Here is a 19,285-nt window from a genome sequence, read left to right as displayed (position 1 = left end):
TGTTATGATGAGTATTGAGATTGATCAGTAGGGAAAAAATAGAATATGTGGATAATATTTTTGCCAAACCACTCAGCCATATGTGAAAAGTCCAAAACTTCAAATACTTAATTTACAATCATGGAAGAATCCGAAAACTATCATATGTTTACATCTTTAAGACAGTTTTCCTTAATCAGGCCTGCACATGACTTTTTTTTTTTTTTTTACAGTAAATATTGAAATATTTAGTTATTAAGTTATTTTGAGCAGAGAACTTCAGTAGCTGTATTTGATGGGAATGAATCATACTAGAAGGATTGAGGTGAATTTACAGTAGAGTTATATCTGCATAGAAATAATGTAAGAAGTAATGTAAGTAATAATAATAAAAGCCTAAAAATTACTTTTTAATTTGAAAACTTTTTGGGTATGAACCATGCATGAGTTGCTATGCAGGTGATTTTAACTCATCAAACATAAACACAAATGAGTACTTTGACTTTTCATGTGTGTAATGGTGGTCAACAACAAATTATTGTCTTTTTTGTTCTTTTCAGAATATTTTTATTGAGGTTTACAATCATGAAAGCACAGCATTCACTTCAATCACAGTTTACCCTCCTTTACCTATCTGTACCATTTAATTCAAAACAAAAACAAAAACAAAAAAATAATAATAATAATAATAAAAAAACAGCATACAAAATATCAAACAGAGCTTCTCTTTTTTGACAGTGGTAGTTCAACTAAACAGAAATCAGAATCCACTGGAATCATCTAAGTCCAGGGTATACATATGTACTTGTCCGTATAAAACCAGGAACTGCAATGCATACAATGTAAACAGTCAACTGAATTACCTATTAGGTCTAACTCTTTGACATAGTTAATGAAGAGTCTCCAAATTTTTTCAAATACTTGCTGTTTGGCTTTCTGAATTTAGGTTATTCTTTCTAATGGAAGGCTAGACAGCATCTGATTGAGTCACTGGGTGGTACTGGGTTTGTTGGTGTTTTTCCAGTTCTGTGCAATACATTGTTTTGCAGACAAAAGACTGAGATCTATAAATGTGCATTCACTTTGACTATAGTTATGTTTTTTAGCATAAATAGCTAAAAGAAATACCATGCTGTCCAATTTAATCCACTTGAAAATTATTTTTTCAATGATATTCTTAATCTCTTCCCAAAATATTTTTATTTCCCTGCACTCTCACATGCAGTGTAGTAGTGTTCCTTTTGAGTTAGTACACTTTATACATGTCTGGTATATTTTTGTTATATTTATTTTGTTGTTCAGGTGTAAATTATTCTGTCTTTTTGTTACCTAATCTTCCTTTTCAGTGCTTTTTTCATGTTCCTCGTCCACTTTATGGTTGTGACGGAGTTAATTTCTCTTAAGTATTACTCATCACTGCAATGTGACTACTGTGTTTGTGCACATTACATTATTTTAATATATAATCTATTTTGTCTAAGAAGCATCATCATAGAAAGTCATTATGCTAGAGAGGAGATGGAGGTAGATGAATGAGACAGAACTCTGTTGTGTGTTTTAGAGGCTGAAACTGAGAATGATTTAAGTGGTTGAAACAAATACTTGAAAGTGTAACCTTGAAAATAATGTGTTATATTCCTTTTACTTCGAGTAAAACCTTTAAACTATGCATAGCACTTCCGCTTTCAACAGTAGCTTGAAACTAAACCAATAAATCACTCTGAAATTAAACATTTTACACTCTGAATATTTACACTTTGCAGATTTGTCTAAAGCAAATATTACTGTCTGTTAATTAAAAAAAGAGACAAAACTCAATTATCTGCAAAATACAGATGTTTTGAGTGTACTGATTTAAAAGAAACCTCAGTCAGAGCCATATTGCATTGTTCTGTATATATGTAAATCAGAAGCAGTTTAGGAGTAAAGGCCAACACTCTCTTCCACACCACATGAGATTCGCCATATATCAACCTCATTTTCCAAAGGTAGAAAATTCGTAGTTTTACCTGAAGCACAAAATGGCTTTTACCCCAGTCATATGGATTGTTTTCATTCTAATGTGGTGGAGGTTCAGAAGTATAGAAAATGATATGGTGCAGGGTATATTTCACCTGCTGAACCAAGCCAAAACAAAAGTAATGACATGCAAATGATATTCAGCAGCTCCAGGCAGCACAATAATTCTTTTCGTAAAAAATAAATATGTATAGGTGAAGCGTGGATATACAGAATGGTTTAATTAATATGTAGTTTGCATGAGTCTGTTTGCGTAAAAACACTCAGAGGTGTCTCAACTCGGTCATCTCTCACGACGCTGACCTTCAAGAGCAAATCGGACAGAGGAAGGGAAGGGAATCGATTGTACATTTCATTCACACACACGCATGCACACACATTAATCAAAAAGCATGTGAGCCCGTATGTGCACAAATAGCCCAGTGGTGCATGCCATCATTCATTTAGCGTACACGCATAATCAAATATGAAAATTCACAAACGTGTCAGCCTTTGCTTCTCGTATGCACACGCCGAACACACACAGATGAACACAAATGTACATAAAATGCTACATAAGTCACCGTGATGTCACATAAGATCTGATTGGCTGCTTATACAAACACATGTGGCAGCTTAGGGTGTGGATGTTTGTTTTCTGTCTCAAATCCCGGCCCGATCCTGATACGCATACCTGCACACTTATTCAGAAACACACACTCACACATACTGTAAGCATTATTACAGGCCCATTCATTGTCAGGCTTTGCTGACCAGGCTGCTGCAAAACATGCTATGGTGGCTTTTTGAAGCCTCTTGCTTATTACAAAAGCTGCTTCTTATTATGTTTGTAGTCACTGTACTCTGAAGTCTCCGGAGCAGGCACATGTAATCGCCCGTCACACAAGCTGTGATCTCACATCAGACAGTGTAATAATGGTGAGGTTGAAAGGCAGTGTGTATTATTTTAAAAGTGACACTGCAGCTTATTAATTATGGACTGAAAATTAAAGTCACTTGCGGTGAATGGACTAACATCATATGAGCTTTTTTCTAATTCAGCCCAAATAATAAAAAATGTATGAACCTAATATTTGTGTATAAAGAGTATTTAGTCATATGAAAACGTACGACTAGTTTTAACATACAGCGTAAAGGAAGGCGTATGGTGTGTGTGTGAGCGCTGTGCTGTGTTTTATAATTAATGACCAACATCTGAAGGAATAGCGCACCACACAAAACTAGACATTTCTGGCAAAATCCTTTCAAAGGGTCTTTTTTCTTTCTTTTTTTCTCCTTTTCTTTTTTCCGCTTTCTTTCACCAGGACCCCTTCTTTGTGCCCCACATCCCCCTTCCTGCCCCCATTGCAGAGATCTGGGGCTTGGGCATTGGCCTTGAACTCTGACCCTGCCTGTAATCAGTCATATCCCTGGGCCCTTCCCTCCTCTCAGACCACAGACAGCTCATCGCTCCTCCCCTCCCCCCTCCCCACCTCTTCCTCCTGTTCTCTCTTTGTCCCCATATTTTTTTTCCACTCTCTCTTTCTGGACCCAGAATGGCCACGCTGGCTTTTGATGGGGGGCTGCTCAGAGACAACGGAGTGTAAACATAGTCTCGGCAGCTGAACAACAGACCTGAGGCCCCGCTGTCAACCACTCCCCTGGCCCTCGGCCTTATCCATCAATCTGTGAAATGACCTTGAACTGATGAGTAAATGATGGTGTCAGCCTGTCAGGACAGCACAACTTGGCTTTGCTCTTTTAAGGCGAGCAAACACCCCAAATGCAGACCCTATAACCCCAAATTGAAATTTCTTACCCATTCACCCGTTCCGTCCTTTTACAACTCACACATTGTGCGCTTCCTTGGTGGCCCTGCTCTGCTGTTAAATATTTATGTAGAGTCAACAAAATGATAACTAATACAGGGCTCCCGTGGGGTCTGAAAAAGTATTAAAAGTCTTTAATTTACAAATGTGCATTTACTACCTTAAAAAAGGATTTAAAAAGTATTAAATTTGATATGGTAGGTCTTAAATTATGATGCCATAAACCTGTTGGCTGTGTTGTGTTTAAATGTGTCTGTTAAATGTCCGAGCTGCAAAGAAAGTAACATTAGTAGACTCAGTTCCACCTGTTCCAACCTGGCAATTTATATTGAAATTAGGAGCCAATTATCGCACCCATTGAGAAATGACTTTGAATGGTGGGAATCAAAGCATTAGAGTAAATAAATACATTTCCCTAAATTCTAGGAGTCACAAATTTTTGCCAGTATAGCCACTAAATAGTCTGTGAAATGGGCATTAAATTCTGTTCCAAAGAGTCTTAAAATGGTCTTAAAAAGTCTTAAATTCAACCTGTAGAAACTTGAAGGAACCCTGTAATAGGTCTTCTTTTTTTTCTTCTTCTTCTTCTTCTTCACATAAACATACATTATTAAATACACAACTATATTCTTTTAAATTAATAGAAATGGAGTACATTTCAACACAATGTCATGTTTTAATCTTTGAAAGTGGAATTCTTCAAAGACAAACTCCATCTCTGTCAACAATTAAAATGTACAGCATGCAAAGAACCATATAAATGAAGAACTCTACACTACAAATAGTTTTTATTTTTTTCTAATAGCATCATCTATAAGATATTGTATATAAATGAATCTTGGCCATAGAGGGACTGCTGCAACAGAATTCAATCTACAAAAACAGTATTTATTAACATCAAATAGCATTTTATTTCATTTTCAAATCTTAACCATGGCTCAATCTACATTTTACAGAAAATACTTTTTGTACCTTACTAAAATATATGGAAAATACTAATTGTATTACAACCGATATATTAGTCACTCATTCTTATTACCCCTTGGCCGAGGGGTATTGGAATTGTTTTGTCATCTGTCTATGTCCATTCAACGACATACTCGCACTATCTGAAGAATGCATTGAGATATCTGCAACAAATTTATACTGTGGATGCATCTCAGCATGGAGCAGAAGCCTACTGAAAATATGTGACCTTGACCTACTTTTTCAAGGTCAAATGGCCTTGTGCAGTTGTAATATCTGAGTACTTTCACATATAAATATGTATGTAATAAGTTTTACACAAAGACAATCTAATCTAAATTATAGGGCAGTAACTTTCAACAGAATCTCACACTATATTTGGCCGAGGGGTATTAAAAGCGCACAGCACGTTATGTTGTAACACTACAACACTGAAACTAGTAAACTCTGTCTGTGATGCCTTCAGAAGTTAAAACCACTGCAGCGTCTTTCCTGGAAGCTGGACAGCAGGTGTGGAATTTCATGAACCACACGTCAGTCCATGTGTATGTACTGTATGTGTGCGTGTTCATGTATGTGTGTGTGAGTGTACACACATGACATGCCACTGTACCGTCTGAAACAAGCAATGTCTTGTGAAATTTCTCCTGAACTCCCTCTCGCACCGTCCGGAGGCCCGTCCAGGTCCGGGCAGTCGCATCCCCGGGGGCCTCTTTTCTCCGTCGCAGGCGTCTGGTCAGGCTACCTGTCTGGAAACACTCCATCCATTGCTGATATGAAAGGCTGTCAGAAAAGTGATGGCTGAGTAGTGAGCTGAGGGCTGGTGACTGCTGCCACCTGAGGGGTCAAAGGTGAGATTGGCTCAGAGAGGGTGAAATACAGTGGGGCTCTTTGACCAGATAATTATCCAGATTGAATCCACCTGGCAGGCTGCAGAGAATAATGACTCCTCCAGTTCGCAGTCCACGCTGACCCAGATTAGAGACGTAGTAATTGTATCCTAGCACATCAATTTTGAAAAGGAAATGGAAAGATTCACTCCTCCATCCTGCCTCCTGACCCACAAGAGCACTCCCCTGTCCTGACAAATCCATCCTAACATACTGCACAGTGGCTCGTATGAGGTCAGCCGAGCCGCCGAGCTGATACGCCGCCGCCTCATGTCCCATTTCACAGCTCCAGAAGGTGGCAAATGACAGAACAAGGTCGAAGTGCCGTTCTTTCAATAAATTGCATGATTTTCCCAACAGAATCACACTGGCATTTCTTAATACATTTTGATTTAATACACTTAAATACACTGTGGATCCAAGCTGTCAGTCAGTGAAAGATGGCAATCTGCTCCACAAATTTCTTACAAACAGCAAGTGACAGATTAGCAGGATGCTGCAGGATATGTGGAACTCCTGAGACTTTCACTTCTGCAGTTTTAGCTTAAGGTGCAGTGTGAGAATCTGAAGTTACAGGCTTCAAAAACACTATCTTGAATCAGCACATTCCCAAGGTATTCATTATGTTTATGTTGCAGTATTTTTCTGCGCATATTAAACTTTAAATTCAGAAGAAATGGCCTTGCTATGAAAATGGTATGAGAAATGTTTTGCACCATAAGGCCTGATTTTTATTGTTTGTTAAATGTTTTATTTTTCTTTTTGCCTCAGGACAAAAACGCTGAGCGGAATGGGCTATGTATTCTAGTCTAATAACACCTACTCAACATGCACACACAAGACATACACACACACACACACGCATACACACAACTCCCCTGTTATATTTATTCTCAAAGTGCAGACAGACGAGGTGGGAGGGAAGAAGAAGCAGGTAGAAAAATCAGGACAAAGAGTAGAGTGGTGGATGTATATACTATAGACGAGTGATGGTAGGAAGGAAGTATGAGCCACGGCATTGAGAAAGGAATCACTTATTTTGTGTGGGAGGTTGCATCAGTATATATATATATATATATGTGTGTATATGTCTGGGACATAACGTACTTAGAGGTGGATGTATATGCATTCATGGGTACATTTGACGGGTTTTACTGATATAAGCAAATTTATTTGAATTCAGGAGAAGAATGACTAAAAGTGTTGACTTTGCTGGAGTGAAGATCTTTTGTATCTGCTGCTGCTCTATGCAGTGTGAACAAAAACTCATACAACAACATATAACTTAACACAAAATGTCTGTCATACCATGTAACGATGCTTTGGAGAAGATCCTAGTTTTAGTGGTGTATTTTGGATATTTTTCAAACATAAAGGAGGCAACACTTATTCAATTCAGGGTATAGAAATTTATGATGATTGTGATTTCCTTTCCGCCCTTTATAATTGGTTACTTGTAGTTATGACCTGTTTCGTATGTCATGACTTTTAAAGGTTCAATACGGAACATTCACATGTGCCTGTGTACTTGGTGTTAAAATCTGTTTTGGGAGTTTTCCAACTGCATTTCTTGGCTTCTTACTAATGCATGCTGTTGAGATATTAAAGAAGACAGGAGTGATTTTAAGGACTTAAGCAGAAGACCCAAGTGCAGTGTAACATGGTTACTAACATGGATGTGGGTGAAAGAGGTCATTATTACCTCAGTAATGGAGACTCCGACATAAACTTCAGTGTGATTCCTGTACTTTGTGGTCAGTGATATTTCTCAGTGTTACATCCTCTTTCTACCATTAGACCAGCACGGCGCCTAAATCAGTACATCCTAAAGCAACACCACACAATTTTTGCTTGTGGGGTCCCCCTAAAGTCAAGAAACGGTATTGTCTGTAACAACTGTCGCAAAATCTCTGTATCACACATTTGTTGACAAGCCTGAGGCAGGACATGCTGATAGAAATTTGCAAGGGTCTTCCTCAGTGATATGAATTAAATCACCCAATATAAAGTTCGGAGCCTCTAGTGAGGTAGTCTGCAGTCGCTGTACAACGTCAAATACAGTGTGAGAGGCAGAATCAGCATTTCCCTTTGCAAAGTGAAAGTGAAACTTAAGATATGTTACTAATTCTAAGTCTCCTGCTGTTTTTAAGCTCATTTTCCTTTTCCTTACCTCCTGAAACTTCTCAAACTGTAATTTGAGTACATTTGTTTTTTTTCCAGTTCTTGGGGAGGTTGCCCCCCCCCCCCCCCCCCAGTGTACAGATTTCATCTCTGATAATATCAGAGCTGCAGTATCATTCATTCATATACAGACATACCCCACATCCCTGTGTTTTACGCATTACTTCGTAACGTTCAGTCGGAAAGGGGTCCTGAAGCCATCAATGGCGAGATCGGAGTTGTGGTCCTGTTCTTTTAGCCATGTCTCGGTGATAGGCATGACACAACAGTCCTTCAAATCCTTTTGGAAGTGAACGTTTCCCTGGAGCTCATCTCCTTTATTCATCATTGATCGAAGCTCAACAGTCGGGACCCCAAACTCCTTATTGCCGCTCACTGCGTGCGCATGCGCCCATCAGTTACATGATGTATTAGTGATGTATGCTGTGAAGTGGTAAAATTTTGTAGTTCAATTTGTGTAGGGGTCCCGACCTGAACTAAGAAGTTGCATAGTGCAAGTGCAGGCGAGTGATGACGGAAGTGTAATTGAACCTATTGTGAGTTGTTGTTCTACCAAAATGACCTTGAAAATATAGTTTGAAGGCTGAAAATGTCTGTTGTGTTGCTTTAAAGCAGATTAGGATTAATATTTAGAATTTTGGAAACTTGGAACTTGTTACTTTGGGGAGTCAAATCACGTTGAACTTGATCGTGGTAGATGTTGCTTGTGTCAAAGAAAGTTAGAAGTGAGAGGGTGAATGTAACTGCAGCAGTTGGACCCTTGTTCTACTCTGAAGTCTTCTGTATATTTTAATATGTGGTACTTAGATTTTAATTATTAACTTACAGCTTGGAAGAATACATCTCACATTCTTGCATCTTGCATTAAAACTTTATTTACAGACTGCAGTCCTACAGGAGCGATGAGTATGTCTGTATGTATGTGTGGTATTGGTGTCTTTATTTTCACTTCCCTTCCTTCTCTCCTGTCACAGCACGTTAACGATATATGGCATCAGTCAGGAGGACGAAGCGATCTACCAGTGTATTGCTGAGAACAGCGCTGGCTCCACACAGGCCAGTGCCCGCCTCACTGTGCTCTGGGCCGATGGACTCCCTGGTGTTCCCACCAACGTGCAGGCGGAGGCCCTTTCCCCCACCACCATCCAGGTGTCCTGGAGGGAGCCTGAGCAGAATACTCAGGACATCATCGGCTACGTGCTCCACATCCGAAGGACCTCAGGTGAAATTCTACACATCCACATGTAGTATTTATTAAAATGAGTGCAGGAACCAGGAAGATGAAGAGAGGAGAAATGTTCTGTGATTTCTCTGGTTTGATTCTAGGCGAGGACTTCTGCTGTGTATGATAATTACCTCTTCCCACATTTACGTTTTTTATCTACACAGTCAGCTATTGATATTATGAAATAACACACAGTATTTATTTTTCCATGTGTACCATAGTACGGTCCACTGGTATATGTGCACTTGAGTATGATGAGCAAATTTTGCAATGTGGTGCTCACAATATTTACCTCCGCCAAGGAGGTTATGTTTTTGCCAGCGTTGGTTTGTCTGTCTGTCTGTCTATCTGTCTGTCTGTCTGTGTGTCCGTGTGCAACATAACTCAAAAAGTTATGGATGGATTTGGATGAAAATTTCAGGAAATGTTGATACTGGCACAAGGAACAAATGATTAAATTTTGGTGGTGATTGGGGGGTGGGCACTGATTTGCCTTGGCGGAGGTCTGCGCTCTCCAAGTGCTTTTCTAGTTTTAATTAAGCAGTGATTTGGGACTATTTTCTACATTTTGCTAAAAACACAACTACTGGATAACAGTGTTTTAATCTATCTCGAGCAACTATTTGACCTATTTTTTTATTTAGATGTTATGCATGTGATGTCATTCTTTATATTGTGACAGTTTTCAGATATGCAATACATCAATGTGTCACAATATGTCACAACATATTAAATCCTAATATTAACTCTCATATCATGCTACACACTGTGTCCCCAGATTCTCGCCATTACACAGCATTAATATTGCACATGTGCATGTGCACTTGCTTGCATGTTGTATGTTTGTTTGTTTGCTTTCTGTGCATGTGTGTATGTGAGAGAGAGTCTCCCAGAGCGCCAGCTGCTGTTCTCCTCCATAGTTCTATCAGATGGCTAATTAAGGGCCTCGGGGACCAATAGGATCTGCTGTAATTACCTTTCCAAGATGACATGGCCCAATGGGTTGAGGACTGGAGGAAGATAGTAGTTATGGTTGGGTGTCTCTGGATTAGGAGTAATAAAATGCTGTAACAGATTTTTTGTAACTCCCTTTTTGCCACTTCCATTTTCTTGCACCTCCTTTGCAATTCACACAACATCATTATTCTGCCTCCCTGGGCCAAACCAGAGTGGCTATTCCCTAACAGAGAGGCTGTTATAAAACTAGTAAAATAGGCAATAACCATAAAATAATGACAGAAACGACTGTGTGTATCGCTTCCTCTTCTGATCTTATTTTCCATTACTTTATTGCCTACTCCGTCTCCCGAGCCTATTTTGTATTTCTATTTATTTGTCCTGTTTCGTGCCTCTTGTTCTGCACTGCTTCCTCTACCTCATTTTCCTCATCCTCCTCCATCATTCCTTCCTTCAGACCCAGCAGAGATGGAATATGAGGAGGCGGTCAGTAAGGTGACGCTTCAGCAGATCATCAGGGATCTAGAGCCCTCCACCAGTTACACCTTCTACGTCAAGGCCTACACATCCCACGGGGCCAGCAAACCATCAGACAGTGTCACAGAGAGCACACATGGGGAGGGTGAGTCAGAGGTGGAACACAAACATCCTCAAAGCTTATATTTAACCAACATTCAATACAAGGATCACGCTTTGCGCAGAAAATTTGTTTGGATGCACCGTGTACCATGTGCATGTATGTCCTACCGTGTTCACTCTTCAAATAATAATTCCCATGTTCTTGCTCCATGCCAGTATCATCGGGCTGTTTTATCAGCTTGGTCATTCTCTGTTGTGTTGCAGTGCCAGCACCTCCATTACTCTACACCAAGGTGCTGAACAGCAGTGTTGTACAAGCGACATGGGAGCCTTCCTTTAAGATGGGCCAACACCAAGGCTTCAGGCTGTACTACAGAAGAGCTCACACATCACTGTTCACCGGCCCCATTGCATTCCCTCGCAACGTTTCCCAGTACAACATCACTCAGCTAGGTGAGAAAGTTAACAGACTCTGATATCACTACCTCAACAGGTTTTACTTTTTTTTTTTAAATGACTGAGCCATTGTTTTCATTTTCAAGGATTCTTTATTGTCCTGGTAATATTAGAGATGCATCCCATGCTCTAATATTCAGTTTTAGCTTCATTTAGCCTTTAGCTTTAATCTTGGTGTACTTACACTGGCATCGTTTCAGTCAGGTTATGTAATGTCACAACATTTATTTCTGTTATTTTATGGACATATAACGCTGCTGAATGCAGACTTCCAACTGAACCAACCCCACATCATAACACTGCCCCCACAGGCTTGTACTGTAGACACTAGGGATGATGCGTAATCACTTCATCCACCTCTTTTTATCACTCTGGAACAGGGTCAATCTGGACTCATCAGACCACACGACCTTTTTCTATTGAAACAGTCCAGTCATTATCCTCTCTGTCAAACTGAAGGTTGTTTAAGAAATGAGAAGCTCCTCATTGCATCAGTTAGAGTTAAAGAACCTGTTTTAGGTGAAACATATTAATCACTGCAGTAATTATCCAATGGAAGGATTTGAACTATTTGCTTAGTTAAGCTTAAGTGGGGACTTTTTCGTTGGCCAGCCTGCGTGTAACTTCTGTTCTGAGATTAGCAAATAAAATCTGCAACAAAAAAAGGCCCACGTTTTTCTTAATTATATCCTCCTGAGACCCAGGAAAGTAACTTTTACATTAAAAATTAAATTGCCTTGATTAGGTACCTTGTCTCATTCTTTTGGTTCTGTTCCTCATTGACAGGTTTCTGGTCTAAATTATTTGACTGGTTCTCCAAGGCCTATAAAAGACCTTTTCAACCTGAACCAGGACTTGCTATTTTTGGCTGTTCTCAGACTGTAAGGAATATACCTGCAACATTACAGCATCCACTGGATCTTGGTGATAATTGCTAAGAGACTGATATTAAAAGAATGGAAGTCTCCAAATCCTCCATCTTTTCAAGCGTGGGCCACTGATTTGCTGTCATTAATACAGATGAAAAAGCTCAGGCTTTTGAGGACCTGTTCTGTGAACACTTTTACAAGTGCTTGGACTCCATTTCTCACATACTCGGAGGAGGTTAAATTGGACTAGGGAGTATATCTGTGTACCAGTGACTGTCTTCAGCCTCTGCCCCTCTTTCTTTCTTTTTGCACAAAGTCTTTTTTATTGGTATTTATGCAGAGACTCTACAGACATTGTGTTACAGACATGAATACATACAAACAAGAACAGTCCCCACCTCCCGCTTCCCACCCATGCTCCAACAGAGCCCCACCCCTAACAAAAAATAAATAAATTAATTAAAAAATAATAATTTTTAAATCACTGTATCATTTAGCAGATTGGCTTTAATTCTGCATACAACCACATATATTGTATATATTGTAAAAGAGAAGGGAGATACATTTTTAAATTATACATGCAAATTGAGCAAAAGTGGTCCCTATGAGTCCTACATTCTCTATAATAAAGGGTTGGTCTTACAAAACATCAATACGGGTGAGCTCCAACTTCTCTTTGTGCGTTAGAAAAGATTTCCATATATCGTAGAATTTCTGAACACACCCTCTGGTAGAATAGCGGATTTTCTCTAGTGTCAGGTGGTGTAAAAGGTCACAGACCCACATCTTAAAGGTTGGAGGGTGTTTCTCCTTCCACCTATTAATTGTCTGGCAATGAGAGGCAAAGGCTATCATATCATCTTTGCGTGTCGGTTGTGATGAACGATTTGTGAACTTATTCCAAATATTGCAGTAATGGCAGAGGGCTCTATACGCGTCTGTAAAACGTCTGAGAGGGTTTTAAATATTGGATACCAGAAATTGTCTAGTTTTGAATTGAACCCGAATACATGTGAGAGGGTGGCTGGTGTTTGTTTACATCGAATAAAGGAATACAGATGGGCTCAAAACTAGGTATAATCCTTGCTAGTCTCACTTTCGACCAGTGGAGGGGATGTACAACCTTGAATTGAAAAACTGTGTGTGGTAAACAGATTGAAGAGGAATGTATTCTATCTAAAGTCTTTCCCCAAATCTCCTCAGGGAGTTCTAGCCCCAAGTCTTCTTCCCATTGTTTTTTTAATGATATCAGAGGTTCCAAATTCTGTGTGTTTAGTAGGAAATAGACTTTCCCAATAGTCCCTTTGGAACCTTGATTAGCTTTCAAAATGGTGTCTAAGAGGGAATGGGGTGGCTGTGATGGGAAGTGAGTGAATGATGCCGTTATGAAACTGCGAAGTTGCAAAAATCTAAAGAAGTGAGACCTAGGAATGTTAAATTTTAACATTAACTGATCAAAAGATGCAAATTTTGCGTCAATAAATAGGTTTTCTATTGTAGTAATTCATCTATTGGTCCATTCATTGAAAGCTGTGTCTATAATTGATGGCATACATTTCTTCCTCTTTCTTTCTTTGAAAAAGGACTGACTAGTTAATTAATTGATTAGTTGTTACACACATCTGAGCCCTTGTGGGATTTTTTCTTTTTTGTGTGTGTTTTACAAAACTGAAAACTGCAAAATAAAATATAACAAAAATGCCTTGATTGGAACCAGCATGTTGCAACAATTTTTCAGATACATTGTTTAAAATCTGTTATGGAATGTCCTTTGCAGTGGACAGCATTTTTTTTTTTTTTTTTTGAAGTAAAGCTTGACTCTTGTCCCCTACAGAGGAGACTAACATACATTGTTGAGTCTCAGTAGGATATAGCAAAAAGAAATCCACATAAATGGATAATATTTAACTGAAGAAAACATCCCTTATATCCTCATTGATAGGACAGTACAACTGAAAAAATGATTCACACAACAAACAGTCTATCCTCCTCTGTTGTGACATTAAACTTTTAAAGCAGTGTCTGTGGCTGATGGTAATGCTCCTGAATACATTTGTATCTGTACACTTAGTGATCTTTGTCTTTTGATTAAATTATACTTCACATTAACTGCTACACTGGGATTTTTCTTTATGAGACAATAGGTTCAGTATTTTTGCTCGTTGCATATATTAATAGATGATTTTTTCCCTATTCAGTAGAAACATTTAACAGCGTTCAGTGAAGTAACTTTCATTCATTCATTCATTATCCACCGCTTTATCCGGGGCCGGGTCGCGGGGGTAACAGTCTAAGCAGGGATGCCCAGACTTCCCTCTCTCCAGACCAGTGAAGTAACTTGTTCTAGAAAATGAATGTCATAATTTTTGGAATAAAGTTAGGCTTTTAAGGGTGACCATGACTATTCTAGTTAAATATCTTAATGTTGAATCTCTGAGCAGACGTCTGTTCCAAAGCGGAAGCATCATCAGCTGATTATTTCACTTTCTGTAATGTTCAGAGTATTAACAAAGTATTAGTAACATGTTTTTTGTAAAAGCCTGTGATTCTCACATTATCTAAAAACCCTTTGTCTTCTTTTGCCTAGATTCGTCTCTCTATGAGATAAAGCTACTTGCGTACAACCAACATGGAGACGGCAATGCCACCATTCGATTTGTTTCACTTCGAGAAGCAGTGGAGAAATCTGGTGAATACCTGACACTGAACACAACTGCACAAATTAGCACATGAGTCATCTAGTGTCAGTGTAACACTGATCATCATGCACGTGTCTTTACAAACTTAGTGACTTATTTGTGTTCTGTTTCCTCAGTGTTGGAAGACCCATGTGACTGTGTGAAAGATGAGCAGAGCAAAACATCCACTACCGGCATCATCATAGGCATTCACATCGGAGTCACCTGCATCATCTTCTGTGTACTTTTCCTCGTCTTCAGCTACCGCGGCAGGTGAGTAAAGACACAACAACGGAAGGGATCTGTTAGTGTTTTTGTGTATTAATGCCAGCGAGTCATGCGTGTGTTTTTTCCTATAATCCTCAGGTTAATGATGTGCAAGACAGCTCAGGCCACCCCTCAGGCAGGACATGGTGCAGCGCTGGATTCCTCCTCCTCTTCCCAGGGGGCAGCTGGGCTGAATGGGGCTGCCAGGAGAGAGATGGAGGTAAATGGCAGCACAGCAGGGAAGAAAGTGGTCGATAGCAACGAGCTCGAGAGACTTTTCACTCAACCAGACACACAAGACAGATGTATGGTGAGTCCTGGAAAGAAAGCATTTTAAAATTATTAGCTTTTAATGTTAAACTATTAATATTATTTTATTTATTTATTTGTTTGTTTGTTTGTTTTTTATCTATATTGTTTTTTATGTCTTTATGCATGTACACTTTTTCTTGCACTTTATTCTGTTGCTGCCTTAACCTTTGAATTTCTCCATTGTCGGATCAATAAAGCCTAATTTAATCTAATCTAAATATAAAGTATCACCACTGAATTTAATTTTGCAGTTTTTAATTGAATTAATCAATTAAAAACACGGCCCATGGTAAATATTTTGTACAACCAACAGCTCTACTTCAGATTTAACTCACTGTGTTTGTTGTATTCATGTCCAATTTGGACTTAAAGGGGTTATATATATATAGTATTTCTACTTTAAAATATTCTAAAATAACCTGAAAGTATTATTAGAGTGTTAAGAATAAAGAACTAAGTGCTGCCAAAAATGCCAGTGTATTGGACTGTATATAGCGTATATGAACTGAATTTATTTTTATCGATGGACCGTCAAATTTATGTGACCAGTAGAGGGAGTAGTGAGTCCCGCTGCTGGTCTCCCACTGTGAAGAAAAATAACACCTCGGATCCTTTGACTGAAGGCTTTAGAAAGTGACCAGATGGATTGTGTAACAATAAGAAACAACCCTTAGGGTCAAAGACAGTGACAAAATGATCAAAATTAGAAGCACTGTTGTTGCTTTTCATCACATGACACAGCTCTAAATGAAAAGAATGGAGTTTGATGCTGAAATCGCAGAGCTTCTTCTACAACCTTGAGTTTAATTATGAGGCTTATGAAGGTATGAAGTTATGTGATGCTATTATCTTTGATCCACAGTTTAAAATAAACTGTGACAGTTCTGACCTTGCTCAGATGATTCAAAATTAGTGCTGTCAAACGATTAAAATTTTTAATGAGATTAATCATAGGTTTGCTGTGGATTAATTTTGATTAATCACGATTAAATATCATTCATTTGTAATCTATGTTAATCACATTTCATTTTGCATGAGCAAACAGACTCAGGAAAGAAGGGAATATATATGTGCCTCAACAGTTTCAACAAAATTTGAAACAGCTGTTCCGTCTTTTTTTTTTTTTTTTTTTTTTTTTTTAACTCATATTTCCATCCAGAGGGCCAACATGTTGTTTAGCATCTTCCATCTTTATGGGTTGGTTCTGCTGCTGTCACTACTGGATCAACTGCCCATTTGCGCATGCATGATGCTAACTCTATTTGGACAAACTGCCTGAAATGCATTGCCAGAGACATTCAGAGTCATTCAGTGCTGCAGATGGGTTAATTGCGTTAAGATTTTTAATCAGAATAATCAGCGTTAAATGTGTAAAGTAAGTTAATTTTGACAGCCCTATTTGAAATAGATCTTTAGTGCAGCTATTGACAACACAAACTGTACAGAAAACAGAGGGGATTTGTGGTTTCACTGTGGCTGTTTCCTGTCTAAAAATGAGAGGTAATGAGAGGAAGTTGTAGGGTCCAATGATAAAAAGACTTAGTTTTAGTTGAAATATCTTCATTTGTTTTTGTTTTCAGTTGGACAACACCACGGTCTCCCCTGCGCTGAACGACACCCAGCTGTCTACGATACTGCTGGATGAGTTCGCTGTGGAGCGGGAGGCCGAGACGCAGTTCCAGGAGCCTCCTGCAGCAGAAGTGGGTCGACAGGACCAAGGCTAAACATGTATGAAGGCCAATTCACACGGCGCTGTCCTCAGTGTCCGCTTAGGACTCTTCTCTCACTCAGGTTGACAAGTGTTTCCTTTCAAAATAGTTGTTTCTTTTTTGCAAAGATTTTTTTATTGGTAAGTTAAGACGTTCTAGAGGATCTAGGACTGTGCATTGGAGTGTTCCTGGCCTGGGGTTTGGAGAGCACTCCTCTGATGGACAGCTGTTGTAGCTACGCAGGCCAGTGAAATGTTCTTTATTTTTACAATTTTTTTAATTTTCTGGTGTTGGGCAGCACACAGAATAGAAGCCCCAGAATGTCCTTGTTATACAATGAGTTTATTTTTAAGTTTATAAATATATATATATACATATATATCTTTATCAACTATATGTCAATTATAAGTTATTGGTCTTATCGCTACTTTTCTGCGGATGTCAAAGACTCCTGCTGCCTGCTCTCATCTACCAATGATTCCACCTTCTCACTCACAGAAGACCTCAGCCTCGTACCAGGGATTCGATATATTCTCTCAGGACTTCGTTTCAGTGGTATCAACATTTTTTATGAGTTCTCGGCCTTCATACAGGAACTTGGCTGTGTGAACCTTACGACTCAACAAAAACCTACCTCAGCCGGAATGAATGTGTTGTGGGAAGCTTTTAGGGACTGTACCTTCCCCTGTGCTCACGATTATTTTAAATGCGGAGGAAATGACTGGTTCATAAAATTTACAAGATCAGGTGCCGTACTACCTCAGATGTCAAGAATCGTCTCTCTCTTCTCCTGCTTGTCGAAGCAAAACGTAAAACGAGTATCCAACATAAAGCACTTCCAAATGCTGAAGTTAATGTTCTACCTCAAGATAACAATGTTAATGTTGTCGCTGTTGTTGTTGTTTGTCTGTTTATTGCATAATGAGAAACCCACTTCTCTCCTCTGTGAAATCTCGGCTTCTCTTTGGTGATGAATTTGGTGTTTGTAGATACCATGTCAGTACCTCATGCAAGTCGACAGATAACACTGTTGTATGAATTATAGTATGTTAGGAGTATGTTGAATATTAATTATGCTGTTTCATTGTAAGCCTTTTTTTTTAGATTTGTTTCATTTAAAACAACATAATACCTTTTTAGTCAAGCCACGTGCTTCAGTTGGAAAAGAAGAGATACACTGCATTGCTGTTGTTATTTTCTGGACTATTTACTGCTAAATGAGATGTGATAAATAATGTTCAATTCGACAGATGGCTAAAACATTTACCAGCAACATACAGTGTATGTATCTATACTGTGTGGATGCGTTTGCGTGTGTAGAAATGTTTTATTGCGTGAATGAGTTTTTTATACATACACTGTATGTCATATATGCAAGAGAGTAAACAAAGCACAAATCTTACCAAAATATTCTAAAGCATTATTCTATTATTATTGATGTAATGACTAATAGAAGTAATTTTATTTTTAGGAAACATTTTCTTACTTGCAGTTGGATGAAAAGATGAGTATAGCCATTACAGCGTGCTGTCTGTGGAGGCGATTGGTTTAATTTCACTTAAAAAACTTAAAGTAGAGCATTATTTTGGTAATGCTGTCTAAATTTCACCTACATAATAGATCATAGTCATAAAATTAAATAAAAATATGTGCTTTTTTGGGACATATTCTATTCTTTCAAAAGCTCAAATATTGAAAGTTTTTTTTTTTAAGGGAATCTGAAACACCAAACAATATTACTATGGTTTAATTTGTTTGTAATGTAGGTAATATATGGCATGGGAATGAAAGTTATTAGTCATTTTGATTTATCAGAAAACTACATTTTTTTATACTTAGTCACCAGCTGGGTGCTGCTATCTTGAAACAAACTAGCTGATGACATCACGTAGTGGGTTCATCTCTGCTGTTCGCTAGTAGGCGTTACTGAAGTAAACACATGATGAATGCAATAGCTGTAGGTCATAACTCATATTATATGTCATTATAATATGCTCATAATAACCAGTGGTTCTACATTAAATATGATCATAGCTAATCTGAAGCTCTGAGTGGATCAGGTTCAGATCATCTAAAGGGACTGGAAGTTGATCACATGAACAGGGTTGTTCACCAGATACAATGATGTACTGGTCTGTTGGTAAACTGTGTATTCATATGCTTGGTTTTCAGGAACAGTTAATGTTTTTTATGGTAAATACCTTAGACAACCAGCCAGATGATGTCATCACATCGCTTGTTTTACAGTGACTGCCTCTTGCTGCTGAAATAGTGAAATATACAGCAAAACATAATTAGTTTTCTGACAAATCCAAGTGAATAACTAGTTTTACTGCACTGCCATATCTTATCCAACAAATGAAGTAAGCCTCAGTTGTAGTATTCATAGC

General features: G+C 38.5%; 1 protein-coding gene across 1 annotated transcript in view; it reads left to right on the top strand.

Annotated features, from left to right (window-relative positions):
- The window catches only part of igdcc3 (immunoglobulin superfamily, DCC subclass, member 3), a 67,978-nt gene extending 49,462 nt beyond the window's left edge, over positions 1-18,516 (top strand). The window contains exons 8-14 of the mRNA XM_030160852.1: positions 8,818-9,065; positions 10,483-10,647; positions 10,869-11,057; positions 14,517-14,618; positions 14,745-14,880; positions 14,974-15,184; positions 16,767-18,516. Coding sequence (XP_030016712.1) covers positions 8,818-9,065; positions 10,483-10,647; positions 10,869-11,057; positions 14,517-14,618; positions 14,745-14,880; positions 14,974-15,184; positions 16,767-16,910 — 1,195 coding nt within the window. The 3' untranslated portion in view covers positions 16,911-18,516. The remainder of the gene's footprint in view (positions 1-8,817; positions 9,066-10,482; positions 10,648-10,868; positions 11,058-14,516; positions 14,619-14,744; positions 14,881-14,973; positions 15,185-16,766) is intronic.
- Positions 18,517-19,285: the final 769 nt, after the last annotated feature.

This window comes from Sphaeramia orbicularis, chromosome 3 (assembly GCF_902148855.1).
Source record: "Sphaeramia orbicularis chromosome 3, fSphaOr1.1, whole genome shotgun sequence".
Taxonomy (NCBI): Eukaryota; Metazoa; Chordata; class Actinopteri; order Kurtiformes; family Apogonidae; genus Sphaeramia; species Sphaeramia orbicularis.
The sequence above is the reverse complement of the archived record's forward strand: the minus strand, read 5'-3'. Positions and strand labels throughout refer to the sequence as shown.